Genomic DNA, 17,544 nt, shown 5'->3' on the forward strand with positions numbered 1-17,544 from the left:
ATTATTAGTTTGTGAGAGAGAGAAAAGAAAAATACGTGTCCATTATTTTAGGGTTATCTAAAAGACGGACTAATTACTTTTTTTTGATTCGCCATACCTATTTCATAACATTCATTTCTATACATTTCAAGTGCAGTATTGCTCTTGAAGTTCCACATCAGGTGTTCCAGATCTTCGATGTTTATACGTCAATAGAGAGTGCTTATCAGATTGAACCACTTTTGCTAAAACGTCATATCTTCATATGCTATAGTCTAGCTGGGCCCCTGGAGTTCCACATCAGGTGTTTTAGATCTTCAATTTGTATAAGTCAATAGAAAGTGCTTATCAAATTGAACAACTTTTGCTAAAACATCATACCTGTATATGGTACAGAGAAGCTGGGCTCTTGGGGTTCCACATCAGGTGTTCCAGATCTTCAAATTTATTATCTCAGCTGAAAATGCTCATCACATGAAACAATTTTTGCCATGGCACCATTTTTGTATCTCTTATAGTTTTGTTGGTCTGTTAGAGTTCTGCATCAGGTCTTCAAGTTTCGAAGATAAATTATAGCCTATATGTTGACCAGGCTTAATACTGATACAACAAAGAAAAAATCATTGAAATCCGTTCAGTAGTTCGGAAGATTAGCGTGTACAAACAAACAGACATACAGACATACAGACATACAGACATGCAGACATACAGACAGAATTTTTTTTTTGGATTTGTGCTCCATTACTGTTTCTAAACCCCACCCAATTATAATTTTTTTAATATATTCAATATACAGACACAGTTTTTTTACAGATTTATTATATGTATAGATATTTTTATTCTCAGAACTTGTACTTAATATTTTGTAATCATTTTTAACCTTTTGACCGTAGAAGTAGGAGTCCCAACTTTACAGTTTTTTTTTCATAGATTGTGGTAGCTAATTGCTTCAGTTATATAATTCTTTATCAAAAACGTGTTTTAAATTACTAAACTAGGTCTTAGGTCATTGATAAGTCCAAAAAAGAAACGTGAGCCTCGTTTCGGAGACCATTTTAATATTGGAAGTTGTGCGTGCTAGGTCTGTGAAAATATTTTACCCATTTTTTTTTGAATACCTAAGTAGAGAGATTCTGATAATGTAACAATTTGGAACTTAATTTAAAATGTTGTAACCAAGCAAACGCAAACTAAATGACCATCTCCTCCTTATAAATTAAAACGGTGGTTAGCCATCTTCCATAATGTTCATCCTAGTCACTGACATCTCCAAACGTTGATAAATTAAAACTCTATCTACTAAAGTAATATCAAAATTGAAGTTACAACACACCTCTAACTGTCATTTAATTTACCTCAAATTATCACCATTATACCAAAACCCTATACGAGGGCTATGATTAGGACAAAGAATTTGGCACACCTAACGTTCCTATTTGCTATCTTATCATATCTCTTAAAGATAATACCATATCAACGGGCACACAATGTTCCAACGCTCTAGTCGACCAGTACAATAGCGAGCCACCTGTTGTCGTCAAAACTGATAAAAAATAATGTGATGAACATTTTGAAAGTGTGAAAATGGGTGTTAAAGTTCTAGCTTTAATAGCACTCTTAGTTATTAGTGTTAATGGACAAGAAATAGTTGACAACGTCACAAGTAATGTTGCTGAGGACAATATAGTAAGTGATACTACGACAGTGGTGGTACCAGTAACTGAAGTAAAGGAAGATGAGATTGATAATGAAAGTCCAGTGGAAATTATAAGTGACAAAGCAGAACTGCAAGTTAGGAGTGGGAAGTACCAGACATTGACTGATGGACTGGGGGGCGAAGAGCCGCTGGCTTTGGATGCGGTTGATTTAAACGTCAACGATAATTTGCTCAGTGAAAGGCAGTTATTGTCACCAAGCACCACTCAAGTTACGAACAATGAGTATGGTAAGTGAGCTTTCTTTCACATTTTAAGAACGAAGAACATTTATCATCGATACTATAATAAAACAATGCAAGGCAAGATAACAAAGACGATAAAGTAACCGAAATATATGATAATCCTGACCTCGCCATGTCTGATTCTAAATCTATGGCATAGTACGTATAGTATGTTTGCTCAAATGTTGGCACACATAGTTTTCATAGATGACACAGAAGGGACGAATGACAAACATTGCCAAATGTTTGACAAAGAGTTGAGATAAGGGATTTGGAATTACATCGTGCGCTCGCGCTCGCACAAATTGTCACCTTTGTTTTTCGACATGATCTAAAATGAATACGTAGTATTGCACTATTTTAGGTTGTAATACTAAAATGTTTATGATTATAGCCGGTACTCTCAGGTATTGTATAGTTTTAGCATGACTCACTAGTCACAAGATAACCTGAATATTAATCATAATGTACATAAATTTTACATGACGCTATTTCATTCATTAGGTAAAGAAACAAAAGGTGAGTAACTTGGTAAAGGATACAATGACATCAAAATAAAAGTAAACGAAAGAGAGATCGTTTTTAAAGGTAATCAAAACTAAGCCCCTTAACATAGAGATAAAGAAGTCATCATTCATGAACTTAATAACGCCAATGAAGTGGTATTAATTATTGAGACTAAAAATGACCTCCTCTAAATGGAATTAGAACCTGCCTTAAACAGAACATTTAAGGTATATTACTCATTTAATACATTCAAATAAATGATGTTCTAATCAGCGATAAGGGCCGCACCTAACTTGCAAAGTATAACCTAGCAAATTCTAAAATGCAGCAAGACTTTTGCAAGAGGTAAATGCAGAGACTACTTTTTTAATTCGTCGGGTTATACCAATTAAGTACAGATAAGGGCTACGTACTCTATCAGCAGATAAAAAAGCCGGTCAAGTGCGATACGTGTTTGTGAGGCCCCGTATGAATAACTCCTGAAGCACTGTTACTGGAATGAATGATATTCAGAATTACTTTTTCATAATAGACCTGTTGAATCTCGTGCTTCGGAACAGTTAGTGGTTGAAACATTGAAAAAGAATTTGTAGCTACTGTTAGAATAAATTAGGATGACATTGACGATGATGTTGAAATCGATTCTATTGGAACATAACAGAACAATCATCATCATAGTACAATATGACGATAGATCCAGACCATGTCAGATATTAAGGTTATTCTACATTTGGCAGTGGCCAAACAGCTAAAACTATTCTAGAACTAACTGGTTGTAAAAACTTTATACAAAGCTTAAGAGACATTGAAGTAAGACTCCTTTAAGCCAAATACTCATAAGGCATGGGACATGGGCATGGGATATGTGATCCAAACTATTTTGTCAGCCTTATCTCTGAGCATTCGGAGGTAGTTTTATAATTTACGAGTTAGAACAATGATTTCATCGCCATGTTGATAGAAGATTATATTTTTGGGTCAAATGTAGGTCGCTACTTCATGAACGTTGAACTTAAAATATTTTGTATTCTTTTTCGAGGTGTAATTGTAAGGATTTGACAGATTATTTTTAGTTTGGCCATTTTGACAAATCTTTGGGCAGTCATATTTACCCTCTTTCCTGATATACATACTGTCTAGTGTCTTGGTAGTTCTTATATAATTTGATCTCTGTATTTTTATCACCATCCATGTTCAAATTCTGATCCTTAGTCTCACCAGTGAATCCTTGGCCAAACCACAGTGATCTTAATTTTCTTTTGAATTAATACAAAAACTGAAATATCTATGAAAACCATTCGAATGCATTTATGTCTAGCTCAATGAATTTGCACCATTCTTGAATTATCTCATCCTCTTATTTGATTATGTGTGTGGAATTATTTATTTAGATTATCTGCGCGTGCCTTACATTCTCAAACATTTATCAGGTATTTATACAGACATTATTTAGCACATTACCACACCTACATCTAATATTTAATCTTTGCTTGCTTTTTGCATTGCATGATACAATAACTTTATTTTGTTTGTCAGTATTTTTATGGATGGCCTGCAAAATCTTCCTACTGTTTGTAATCAGACTTCCGTTCAGTGAGATAAAAGTTTTGGTTTTTAAATCCTCTGAATACCACGAGAAAAATATTACGAGAATCCATACTGATTCTTATAAAGATAGCTGTGAATGTGGTAAAAATATATCAAATGACGACACACTGTTGGGTAAAGAAGTTAATCTCTAACAAATAAACTAGATACTTTGCTTGATATCTATTCGTGTTAATTTGGAATGAGTCAGACTAAATGACGAAGTACACTTGTTTGTAGATGAGAAAAGAACAGCTAATGAAGTAACTATTTCCGGATATAAAATAGATCAACGTGAACCTATGTGTGCTTTTCTAACATAACTTAGAGAAACACTACATTACATATATGAGGAAAATAGAAAATTCTAAACAAGTGCCTACTGATAAGTAGTGATACGGTAAACTGTGAAACGCCACTTAAAACAGGAACTGTCATCTATACTATAATATTATAAAGCTGAAGAGTTTGTTTGTTTGTTTGAACGCGCTAATCTCAGGAACTACTAGTCTGATTTAAAAATTTCTTTCAGTGTTAGATAGTCCATTTATCGAGGAAGGCTAAAAGCTACTTTTTATCCCAGTACGAGAAGTAGTTCCCACGGGATGCGGGTGAAACCGCTGGCAGAAGCTAGTGTATAATATAAGATAAAGAGTATTTGTTTAAGTTTTTGATTGTAGTGCTTTTCAATTGACTGGTGGCGGTATAACTACCACACAGCACCAGGTGGGATAGAAAATGCCTTGCTCGGCGATGGGCAGCAGCATCTCCAAAGCTAAAAAAATATCCCACATTGCGCACCAACAGAGTATGGAAAAAAATCCCCAGTTTGGGGGAGGCCTTTGTCCAGTACCGGGCTTTTTTAGGCTGTGACGACAACGATGATATTTTTGATTCGATGATGCATCAAATCTACTAGGTGAACTTGTTTACAGAAAATTGTGAAACAAAGAGGTATTGCAAGGTGCCAACATGACATCAGCGTGTATACTAGGAATCGCATTTCTGATATAAACTGATAGCTTATCATTATCGGGGACTAGTGTCGATACCGAGCCGCGAAAGTCAGAAGAACATTTCGTAAATTAATAATGATATTTTTAGCTTCAATTGTTTTAGAAGAAAAAATTTAACTGAAGTCGGTAGCTCCAAATATGAGTTTGATAAAATTTTGATAAGAGATGACGTTTCAAACACAAATCTAATGAGGGCTAAACCAGCTTTGTTGACTACCCGAATACTTTTGATTAAAAACAAGTCTAATGAAACATAGAAGATCACTATATTAGAAAGCAGAACTAGCATAGCTTGAGCAGTCCATATTTCAAGTTGACATCGAATATACCAAACCCCAAGTATTCCATAGTGATTAGTAATATCCATTGTTTAAAATCCTGCCTATAATTTTCCAGCTCACATCGACGGCCGTGTGCTACCCGACACGAGCTACCAGAACAATGGTCAGCCCTACGTCATCACAGCTGCCAGACTGGCGCAGATCAGAGGCAACTTCATGTACTGGTTCTACGATCAAGGAGGCAACGAGAATATTGGAGACTACCAGAGAGACATCCATACTTCTACTCCTCAAATCCATAAGAACTTCAACTTCCAGTTGCCGTTCTTTGGATTTAGGTTTAATTATACCAGGGTGAGTAGTTTTTCAGAATCCGTTGAAAAGTATAATAAACAGCTATTTGTACTGCATCAATATTGGCAAAGTTTTATTAAATTTTATTTTATAAAAAAGTCTATGTATTTAATTTTGCAGTTTAGTTAAAGACGCTATGATAGAATGCACAAGTAAAGCAACCAGTAGTTACACAAAAACGGCTATAGAGACTTACTCCACACTGAAATAAACTGCTTGCATACCTAATTATAAACTTCTATTCCTCGTTCCAGTTATCTATGAACGGTTACATCTACTTCAGCGACCCTCCAGACCACTACACTTACCCCCTCTCCTTCCCCGTGAGAGACTGGCCTGATGTCAACGACCCCTCCTTCATTGGTATATTCTTCAGCAAGTGCCGTATCGGTAGTCAGCGTCCTGAGGACCCAGATCAGAGAAGGCCTGGAATTTACTTTAGAATGGACAGGGATTTGCAGGTAAATAAACGCCTTTATTAATATTTTTTAGACTGAACGTTCAAAACGGACCCTTCCACCTGAAGCTCGCCGAGAGATAGCTCTTCATATGATATTTCCCAGGAATTGATCAAATACTACTACTCATACACTGCCATTACAGATGACCATCGTTGTTCAAAGTGTCAGACCATTTTTGGGTCTGAACTGAGTTTCTGTAACTGCTTAGTTAGCTGTCATTAACATAAACACAAAATATTTTTTACCAATCTATTCTGCTCATGGCATTCTACAAGACTTTATTTATTATCTTCTAGACACGTACCGACCAACTGGGTGTGGAGATGAGAGAGCGTTTGACGTGGGACATTCGTCAGGGTGTCATCGGTTCCGAGACTTTCTTCCCCAAGCACGCCATCACTATCACATGGAAAAACATGTCTTTCGCTGGAGGCATTGACAACTCGTTGTTTGTGGTGAGTGTGTAATTAAAATAATTGAAGATTGTATATTACTAAAGATGTGGAAAATCGTAATGATGAAAAGCTTTAGATGTACCAAATGTGGAATCATGTGGACCAGAATTTTTGATCTAGAAGTCTTCCATTCTTTATGTTATTAACTAACTTTCAAAACATGCCAAAATTATTGTATCTTCTTAGACGTAAGTATAATACATAATGTATATCAATATTACAGACAAACACATTCCAAATGGTACTGGCAACTGACGAAGTGTTCACATACGCGATCTTCAACTATTTGGAGATCAACTGGAGTTCACACACAGAAGCTGGTGGTGATACCACTACCGGAGAAGGTGGTGTACCTGCTTATGTAAGTATCAATAATTCAGAAATCAATGTATGTAATAACATTAATGATGTTTACTAACTTATTGAATATATATTTGTAGATTGGTTTCAATGCTGGTAACGGAACACAAAGCTACGAATACAAGCCTTATTCACAAGCGTCTGTACTTAGAGATTTGACGGGCAGAGGATGGGCGAACGGTTTTCCAGGTCGACATATATTTAGGATAGACGAAAAAATACTTATGGGGACTTGTAACAAGGATATCGGTAAGTTTCCTCTTGCTAAAAATGGATGGTGACAAGTAAAATAGTTCATATTTAAATATTGCACTATTAATGAAATTCTCTTCTCGTGCATTGAAATGTCTCACCCCTCTTTCTAAGTTAGTAACAATTATATATTTCCTTCTTATCTCTAGACGGTGCAAATCTTCCTCTCATGTTCGCCCCTGAGAGCGGTAACATGTTGGGAGGTACAATCGTCAACATCACGGGTCCTTGCTTCAACCCCAACGATAGAATCACCTGTCGTTTCGATACTGAGTCCGTCATTGGTGCTGTAGTGGACGTCAATAGGGCTATTTGCGTCCAACCCAGGTTCTGGCACAATGGATATGCTAGATTCGAAATTGCGATTAATAATGAACCCTATAAGTGGAAAGGAAAGTACTTTGTCGGTAAGTGGGTTTATATTTGTGAATTTGTGTTATTTAACGTTCATATTTTAAAAGCTTTATTGAAGTACGTTATGTATTTAATGGTTTTCTAAAAATGCCTGTATTTTTCAGAAACACCCGCAACGGCCACAGAGAAGATTTTCTTCACTGACAACTCAGTCCACGAGAGATATCCTCCTGAAATCAGAATAACTTGGGACCGCTTCAACTTGACCACGAATCTAAACGTCCAACTCCAGATCAGTTTGTGGGGCTACAAGGAGGTCACTATCAGACCTCAACTCGAATATATTGACATGATCGAAATGGGCGTGGCTAACACCGGAGAATACGTCATCAATCCTCAAAACTTTAGGAACAGGGATAATTTCTTACACAACGACATGCAGTTCGGTTTCCTACAAATCAACTTGACCACACCAGAAGTGTTTAAAAATGTTGAGATATCACCGTGAGTACTCTTTTTATCTTTACAATATTTTTTGATAACTCTTATAATATTGTTTTCATGAGTGATTGGTAGCTGCAAACGCTTTGTAGTTTTCATGAAGTAGCTTATGTGGATGACTTTCTTACGTATAGTTATTAAAACAACAAACTCTTTGCAGTGTCCTGTGGAGTCGTCCAATCCCCTTAGGTTGGTACTTCGCCCCACAATGGGAAAGGTTACACGGCCAACGTTGGCCCAACGCCCTTTGTAACAACTGGTTACGAACGGATCGTTTCTTGAAGAACTTTGCATCTCAAGTATGGGTTTGCCCTTGTACGCTGGAACATGCGTTACTGGATAAGGGAAGGTTTATGCCAGATTTAGCTTGCGATAAAGACACCAATCCCACCTGTAGATACCATTGGGGCAGTGTCCATTGTGTCAGGAGTGGAGCACCTAGGTAAGTCAAATACTACCATTTTTGTGTTTCCAATTATAATAACTTTATTTCTACTATCAAATGACTTTCTAATAGCCTTACAACTCGTTCAGCTATATTAAACTCGTTTTAAATGCTGAGTTCTTTTTTGACCACACAAAAAGTATCTGAAAACAATCGATACGCAATAGGGATATCTTGAAATCATGTCCCTAATTTTGATTTATTTTCACAGCGCGGAAGGATCAGGTCAGCAGTGCTGCTACGACAAGAACGGCTTCCTCATGTTGTCGTACGATCAGATGTGGGGATCCAGGCCTTCGAGGTCTCACGACTTCGGGTTCACTCCTTACAACGAGGCCAACAAGGTAAGATTATTATTAACATTCATATTGTATTAATATATTGTAAAAAAACTGTTAATTTTTTTTTTTTTTTTTTCTTCACAACACAATGGTAATAGATGTTAAATCATTGAAACTCCATAATGGAACAAGTTCTGCGGTCTTAATTAAAAAATATTATTTTGCACTAGGTCCCATCGCTGTCCCATTGGTTCCACGACATGATTCCATTCTACCAGTGCTGTATGTGGCAAGAAGAACAAGCTGTTGGCTGTGAGACATTCAGGTTAGTCTTTCCATTAGTTGGCACATGTTTATGCAGTTTCTGTCCATCAATTTTACATAATTTGATTTAAAGACTTGTAAAAAAAATAAAAGATAAATTTTACATAGAGCAATGTCGGAGCAAAGTTTAATTAACAAAATCCAACTTTATTCTAGACCTTTCTTAATATTTCTACTCTTTATGTAAAGGTATATATATCAAAGTGAACTTTGCTTAAGCTTAACTTGAGTTATTTTCAACAGATTTGAACGTCGTCCTTCTCAAGACTGTGTAGCTTACCAATCGCCTGGTGTTGCTGGAATATTTGGAGACCCACACATTGTTACATTCGATGACTTGCAGTATACCTTCAACGGAAAAGGTAAGAGAACTTACAATAATGAAACTTTTTAAGATGTTCCTTGTTGTTAATATATTGAAACTTAATAAATTGAAAATAATATCAACAAGAGAGCCTATTCCAGATCCCGTAGCTCTTATTTTCTCAAAAAAAAATAGTTTATAGTATCTAATTAGGTTCTTTAAACCAAAATAAACTTCTTTGTCTAGGTGAATACGTATTAGTAAGAGTGGATCACCCGCAACTGAAACTGGACGTCCAGGGCAGATTCGAACAAGTTCCGCGCAACATCTACGGACGAGTCAACGCTACACATCTGACTTCCGTTGTCGCTGCTTCCAATAACTCCGTACCTATTGAGGTAAGATAACTTTAAAAGCCACTAGAATTGTTTTTGTATGAATCTTCTCTAAAACTGAACAATTTGATAATAAGTGGTCCTAGGATAGTGCCTTGAGGAAATACTTTTACCCAACTGCGCTAGAAGATAAATGTTGTTAGCTATTCTAGAAGAGACTATATTATTGCTACATATATAAACACTGTACCAATTGACGAACACGCTTGTATAACAAAAGTATATAAACCAATATCAAATATTGAACTAAAATCGATTTCAGGTTCGTCTCCGTCCCCAACATGCTCAATGGCGTTATAGACTTGATGTATTCGCTGACAACAAGAGAGTGTACTTCGACAGGCCTGCCCTTAGGGTGCAATACTTCCCAGGTAACTTCTTTTTTAATCCTAGCATTCTTAGTTTAAAACCCTCAAATAATATCTCTTTTTCTTTTGCATAAAAAAACGTTTTAATGAACGAGTATCTTGTCCAAAACTGTTGCTCTTTAAGCATATTTAAACTTTCTACTAAGCTTAAAGCACATATACATATGTCGGCCCTAAGCTAGATCTCTCTCCGGTCGTGTTGGATTGCCGTCCCATCGGGCTATGAGAGTGAAGGAATAGGGAGTGCACCTGTGTCTGTGCTAACGCTCTTGCACTATGATATGTCTTGTGCAGCTAGCTGGTCTCCTTACAGAGAACAGTTGCCAAAACCAAAAAAATGGTCAGGCTTACATTCTACCATCATCACATAATTAACCAAGTTCATTATTTCAGGTGTGACAGTATACCAGCCAATGTACTTACTGAACCAGTCGGAGATTGTCATCATGTTCTCATCAGGCGCTGGTATTGAAGTAGTCGAGAATAAGGGATTTATGTCAGCTAGGGTCTATCTGCCTTGGAATTATATGGTGAGTACTTACAATTTATTTATTTTTTAAATGGAGTAAAACAAAGTATATGACGTTTTTTTTGTACTTTGTGGGTCTATCTTGGATATCATGCTGTAGGTAATTAGGGACAGTAAAATAACTGATTGTATAGCAGCCCCTGATTAAGGTTTTTTATCGAAGTTACGGATTGTTCTAGATGAAAAATAATTATGTAGGTTTAACAAAAAAAAATATGAAAATACATGATGTTATTTTCACGCACATATTGTTCAGGAACTAGACACACGAATTCCTTCCGATATACTCCCTTGTAACTGTATAATAAAATATATATTTTTTTGTTTTAGAACCAAACGCGAGGTCTATTCGGCAATTGGTCTCTGGACATTAACGACGACTTCACGCGACCGGACGGGACGCGAGCCACAGTCGACCTCAACAACTTCCAAACTGCACACAGGGACTTCGCTCAATACTGTAAGTATATTTCTAGACTGACATACAAAGCAAAGTATGATGAAGATGAAATGTCTGAAAGATGAATTGATTAGTAAAGAAAATAATGATAATATTATGATGGCTATAAATGTGTTGAAAGAAGAAAAATAATAAAATACCTACCCTTGTTTTAGCAATATTGGATGAATGCCAAAATCTAGCTAAAAATAATGTTTCAAAAGTGAACTTGCTTGCTCCTACTTGCGGGTAATTGCCATAAAAAATCTTCCAGATTAAAGGTTACACGAACAAAAATTGTTTTAAATAGTTGATACTCTTACGATCAAACCTCGATTCTTTACCTTGAACTTTCCAATGTACTGTGAATCCTAAAAGAACACTTCTTTCCACCTAAATATATCAACCGTTAAATCCTTTCAGGGCAACTAACCGACCGCGAACAACGAGACATAGGAGTAGCGATGTTCTACCGCGAATACGGCAGAACGGCAGCCTACTACAACGACAACCAATTCATACCAAACTTCATCAGGGAACCAGCTGACTTCCTACCAGCGAACAGGTCTCAAGACGTGGCGAGAGCTGTGGAACTGTGCCAGGATTCCTATCAATGTCGATATGACTACGGCATGACCCTCAACAGGGATATGGCTGAGTTCACGAAGAATTATTTGTCTTCTATCGTGAGTATTGGTTTTTGGAGTTTTTAGGTGGATAGGAGCTTTTATAGACTTATCAAATATTTGGGACAAAGTTATAGTGTCTCCAGATTTGTGTATTTAAAGTAGTGGAAAAATTTGCGAATAAAAAGTAGTGGAACTATTGTCCGTTTCTGCTGAATTGGGTTATTTGGTTTGAATACGTTTGATACTTTTGTCGGGATCTAGATTATTTAAAAAAATCTATTTGAATCTCCTCTTTGATAACTGGAAAAACCTGAACCCAAAACCTTTGGGTTCATATTGCATTGTCATTATTTTAGATTTCTGAACCCCGTTGTCCTTGAACTGATTCAAAAGGGCAAAATGATGATGAGTCAAGTCCTACTATATAATTAAATCCAAATGATATAACATTGTATGTCAACAAACGCGAAATGATTCATCTAGCTATTAAGTCGATAATAGCCTTGATTGTCAACTAATCATAAAGACAATTTACGATTTCCCACACTTGAACGTAGTAAATAAATTGTAGGTATGTTCTAACATCCTGTAGGGTATAGAATGATTACACTGGTGCATGGAACTTTAAGACTTGATAATCTCGAATCTTGACGTTGACAAAAACTATATGTTGACCCAAATTCAGCAATGTTCTTAGGCTTTCGCAGTTCAGTTAAAAATAAGTGATTATAGGAGACATCTGCAGATTAGTCAACATAAAAGCTGTGTATTTGACAGCGTTAGTATTTGTCTTTTTTCAAAATCTACTTCTACTGAGAGGAAAACTGAGCCGTTTTTGACTTGACCTATCGTTTGCCGTTATACGTAGGTTAAAGGACAAATCCTTCATGCTGACTGAGCAAGTTCTGCATAATACGGGATCTTTGAATTTACCCCTATTTCGTGTTTCCGTCCTATGTCCCTACCACTATTTAAAAAGTCACCTAGTTGGACAGTTGCGTGCAATCAGATGCGTCTTGTCAGGCCATTGTTCTTTTTAATTATAATGCATTTATCCAAGGTCCTCTATAGCTCAGCTATGGCGAACTTAAACACTGGTCGTTCCATCCATTCAATTCATGTAAACTGTTTGTTGTGGCTAGACTCCTTTTTCTAGTTGGTTTCGGATAGCTTTGTGATCATTTTGCGACATTTTTCGAGAAGGATTTTTAGTTTTTGATGCGAAATTTTTGGGGTCTTTTTAACTGTGAAGGCCTCTTGGCTCTCGTATACAAGGACTAGATTTTGGTGTGTTGTGAGTTAAACTGACTTAACTGAAAAAGTTGCAATAGTGAAAGACAGGAATTAATCAAGTACTCCATTTACAGACGAATATAAAAGAGCAGAACGCTCGAAGAGTGATCAGCTGCGGTATATTGGAGACACCACGATTTGGACGGAAGAGTAACTTCTTCTTCACGCCAGGAACAAGAGTGAGTACTCATCTAAATTAATTACTAGCTACCATTCCGTACATCCGGGTTAAAAGGTAGCCTGTGTACTTTCCCAGGTTATAGATTAACTGTGTACTAAACATATAAGAACCTATAATAAATAGGTTTTGTGTAAAAGCGTGACAGATTTGACAGGCCTTTGCATTTATTATATTAGTAACGAAGTACTTGCACTTCCCTTAACATACGGACTAAACTGATGATGAAGCTAAATACCAAAACCCTTATGATTGTTTGTCCTTATTGTGTATTCCAAAGTGGTTTGTCGAAGGACATGAATACAAATCGTCCTACAAACAAAACCGCTATTCGTCACAACTCAAGGAAACAATGAAACATACCTATTACATTCGAATTTCCTTATGTATCATCTATTCGAGTTGTAAACTATACTTTTGACCCGGCTTCTCGTACTTCATCTTTTAGACTTTACCAAGAAAAATCGCCTTTTTTAACCCACCTCCACCATCTCTTTAATAGTGTCACAGTTCCATTAAAAAAAAATCTTCATTGATTTTAAGGCCTTTGTCAATTGAATGTTGAAACCATCGATTTATATGTATTAGAATGTATGTCAATGGTTGAAACAAACAAACTCTTCATTTATTTTGTTCTATAAGGGATTTCCTAATACATCATCCATTGACAGGTGAACTTCGAGTGTAACCAAGACTTCATTCTGATTGGAGACAAGCGACGAGTGTGTGAGGACAACGGCCGGTGGAACTTACCGGATTATGGATATACTGAGTGCTTGCGTGAGTACTTTATATGGTTATATCTAAAGACGTCAGTTAGTTCCAAATTATAAACAGTTTTTTATGATGATTCCTGTACAGACTTACTCTAATCGTAAAATCCCAATCAATATTGGACTATTGAACTGTAGAGATAAAGTTGAAAATCTATTTAAGAATGTTGACAGCTTATTCTAGTTTGATGTGCTGGCTGTACATTAAGTGATTATTTATTTTGCTTCAACTATATGTTCTATTCAGTTTGTGACACAAAACTTTATAATATCCAGGTAACCAAGAATACTCGCAACGTTCTCTGTTTCTGACCTGGGCGATCATACTGGCAGTTATTCTACCGTTAGGCCTGTTGATTTGTCTGCTGTGGTTCTGGTGCTGGTACAAACCCAGGACCGAAGGCAAAGAAGGATTCCGTTTCGAAGATATTCCGCGATCAAAATCAGCCTCTAGACTTAATCTAAGATCAGCATCAATGGGAAACCTCACGGATACGATGAAATCATCCACATTACGAAGCTCCGACTCTAAGCCTAAGTTACCAGAAACTCCTACTGAGGAAGCCCCAATGACTAGGTCTGCACCTCTAGTTAGGCCAGCTCCACCCGTCCCACAAGACGGCGATAGTTCAGGAATAGGGTACCCAGATTCCAATAAGAGTGACAAATCTGACAAATCAAATCCTAAAAAACGTAGGGCCTATGACAAAACTTACCGAACCAATGAACCTATCCCGAACGCTCCCAATGAAGAATTCCCAGAAAAACTGTGGGATCTTTCCGAAGAGGACTTGCTTTCTATAACTTCACCGTCAGACACTGAATCTAATAGAGATTCAACGTTGACGCGACCTGCTAAAGATATTGAATATCAAAGCAGACCTCGCCAGACAGGTCGTAGAGCACTGCCAAGTGACTCGGGTTATTCCACAAAAGATTCCGAGGACCCATACTCTCCGAAGTATGAAGGTCAGTACAGTCCTATTCCTTCCCAGTACTCTCCAACGTACTCCGAAATATATTCTCCACCGATCAGCCCTACTTCGGACAATAGTCCAAGAAACACGTTCAATAACCCCGGTTTGCCTGACCCTCCGAAAAGCGCTCCTGCAGATTCTATTCAGACGTTTACCATGCCTCCCCAAAAGGGGAAATCTTTGGAGACTTTGATTGACCCACCGAACATTGAAGTGCCCACAATGAGCCCACGCTCGACCATGGTCTGAAACACTTAGAAATAAAAAACTAGTAAACAGGAATAGTATATATTCACTGCCCAAATACGAATGACATTTTTTTTGGAGTAGCATAAGCTTAGCTTAGGTTAGTTAAGTGGCACTTTATTTTAGTTTTTGCACTTATGTTTACGTATATGTAGGTGTTAGCCGACTTTCGTGAGTTTCCCATCGTTGTTGAATGTTTGTAAATTCTATTAATTTTAAATAAACTTATTTTAACTATAACCTTGGAGTCACATGAAGAGGAAATTTCTGTTCCCATTTCGGTAGAATAACTTTCAATTGGTTTTGTTTTAGGTAAGAAAGCAAGGAATGACGTTGAATAGAAATTTTCTCTGAACTGTGATGAGTTGTTATTTTTCTTCTTCCTAATCTATTAGGTTATTGCTTGCTTTCTTATCTAGTGTACATAAAAAAACCAGGTCATATGAACAGGTACGTGTGTCATATTTTTTATTTGCATTAGTGAGATATCTTTTTGGGCTTTGCGCAGTAGATAGCGTATCTTTGTTTGTTGATAAATTGCGTTATAAGGGCCGTAGTTTTTGTTTAACGATTTGGAAACAGTGTCGAGATGGATTACATTGATAGAAATAATGTTTTTATGTCAATTCAGACTGTCAAACTTATACAAACTTACGAACATTAAAAATTCAAGACCAATTCCATTTTGTAGGTAGTACCTTTCGCAAAAGCTTTAGATACCAGAATATCCATTTCCAGTCCAAAAAGTTCAAGTCACAAGTTCAAAAATGCTAGTCCAAAAATATATACACTATAAATAAAAGCTCAATACAAAACAATATACCCAACCATACCTTTTCAACACCACATTAAAACGCCCCCTACCTAAACAGGCAAACAGGAGTACTCATCAAGAACCCTGGGCGCGACATGGGGCATCATCAGCGCAGTCATGGTGCCTATCGCCGTGGTACTCATCTGCATCGCTTGGAGGATACTCCTGCGAAGAAAGGCTGAGGAGAAGGAGGAGAATGACTACTTGAATGTCAAGTAAGTTTTAACAAAGTAAATGAAGGACTAAAAAATAAATAAGACCTAATAAATATATGAAGGACTGCTAGGTCCCCGAGAGCATAGAGCGTGTCTAAGTATATCGTGGATAGAGCGAAGTGGAGAAGAAACATGATGATACCAGGAAAGAGAGAGAGAGTAATAACAATCTTTCGCTAACATTTTCCATTGAAAATACATCGCTAACCCGGCTAAAAGTATCTTTCAAGGTCCTCTATATCCTTATTAGATCAACGGACTATCTACGACTGAATGAATTTTTCAAATCAGACCAGTTCTTAACATTAGCACGTTCAAGCAAACAAAACAAACCCTTCATCTATTATTAAACCTCAATTAACATATCTCTCAATCTTTTCAGACCTATAGACCCTGAGGAATCCTTCCGTATCAACTCTGATGATGAGAGCATACCCTACAAGAAGGATGTGACCGAAGACGTGACTCCGGAACCTACGGAACCAGTGAAAGTAGTTGACAGTGCGGAACCCGCGCCTTTTAGTTACGGAACCCCATACGACCCAAATAGACAAGCGCGGCCGTATGGTGGGGAAACCGAAATTAATTAAGTTAATATAAATATAAGAGAATTTAATATTAAACAAGCATAGCGTTGGTACCAAATATTAGTAGTTTTGGAAGAAATAAAAAGTGAGTTTTGGAAAAATACCGCGCAATGGTCGGCCATCTTCAAAATGTTGCCATCAATTGAAGATTGGTTTATTAGACATAGGTTTTGATTAGATAGTATTTTAGCTGCATTTATTTGTAAGTTTTATACAAAATATTTATGTTATTACTTGCCTATATTAATGTACAAATAGAATTTCGTGCTTTTAAAGATTTTTCAGACTTATTTCAATTAAAACTACATTAGGTAAAGGTATTATTATAAAAGTATTACTGTACTGCGAACATTTCCATTCTTTTTATACTTTATTTTATTTTCGGTATCAATGAACAATCCCACCATTGTAATAATTTTAGATTTACTTTATGTAGTTAATTACGCTAAAGCTGTGTTTTTATTTGAAACATGACAACAATAGAATACAAAATAAAAAATAAAATTACGGTCTTTCTTTATACCTCTTATCGTCTTTTTATGTGCCATTTGACATTTTTAACATTTTTAAGTATTACTTTTTGTTTCATGGTGAACTTTTCTAGTTGTTTATTTTTTGTGTAATTAAATTCATTAAAATAAGTCTTCATTTAATAAATCCTTTTCACTAAGAACAAGTTTTTTTATTATTCCACACGTAAA

At 36.5% G+C, this 17,544-nt stretch overlaps 1 protein-coding gene across 3 annotated transcripts; it reads left to right on the top strand.

Moving 5' to 3' along the window:
• The first annotated feature begins 1,460 nt into the window (after positions 1 to 1,460).
• Positions 1,461 to 17,516, top strand: LOC124635567 (protein mesh). 3 transcript variants are annotated; one of them, XM_047171489.1, is made up of 22 exons: positions 1,462 to 1,924; positions 5,425 to 5,663; positions 5,918 to 6,124; positions 6,421 to 6,579; positions 6,803 to 6,940; positions 7,020 to 7,188; positions 7,341 to 7,598; positions 7,710 to 8,049; positions 8,207 to 8,488; positions 8,703 to 8,835; positions 9,003 to 9,097; positions 9,340 to 9,458; positions 9,647 to 9,798; positions 10,058 to 10,166; positions 10,557 to 10,693; positions 11,023 to 11,152; positions 11,555 to 11,817; positions 13,128 to 13,232; positions 13,903 to 14,011; positions 14,281 to 15,151; positions 16,098 to 16,256; positions 16,639 to 17,516. In XM_047171489.1, the coding sequence occupies exons 1-22, from the start codon at positions 1,564 to 1,566 to the stop codon at positions 16,844 to 16,846; spliced, it is 4,743 nt and encodes a 1,580-aa protein (XP_047027445.1). In that variant the 5' UTR covers positions 1,462 to 1,563; the 3' UTR covers positions 16,847 to 17,516. The 3 variants fall into 3 exon arrangements, with proteins under 3 accessions (XP_047027443.1, XP_047027445.1, XP_047027444.1); XM_047171488.1 differs by lacking the exon at positions 14,281 to 15,151 and having other exon boundaries at positions 1,463 to 1,924; positions 16,100 to 16,256; XM_047171487.1 differs by lacking the exons at positions 16,098 to 16,256; positions 16,639 to 17,516 and having other exon boundaries at positions 1,461 to 1,924; positions 14,281 to 15,467.
• Positions 17,517 to 17,544: the final 28 nt, after the last annotated feature.

This window comes from Helicoverpa zea, chromosome 13 (genome assembly GCF_022581195.2).
Source record: "Helicoverpa zea isolate HzStark_Cry1AcR chromosome 13, ilHelZeax1.1, whole genome shotgun sequence".
Classification (NCBI taxonomy): Eukaryota; Metazoa; Arthropoda; class Insecta; order Lepidoptera; family Noctuidae; genus Helicoverpa; species Helicoverpa zea.

What these genes read in the sequence shown, in the direction of transcription:
- LOC124635567 (XM_047171489.1), top strand. Translation starts at nt 1,564, where the DNA reads ATGGGTGTTAAAGTTCTAGCTTTAATAGCACTCTTAGTTATTAGTGTT. An exon ending in AAAAATGTTGAGATATCACC is followed by an intron (nt 8,050 to 8,206) that starts GTGAGTACTCTT and finishes AACTCTTTGCAG; the next exon opens with TGTCCTGTGGAGTCGTCCAA. An exon ending in TCTTCACGCCAGGAACAAGA is followed by an intron (nt 13,233 to 13,902) that starts GTGAGTACTCAT and finishes ATCCATTGACAG; the next exon opens with GTGAACTTCGAGTGTAACCA.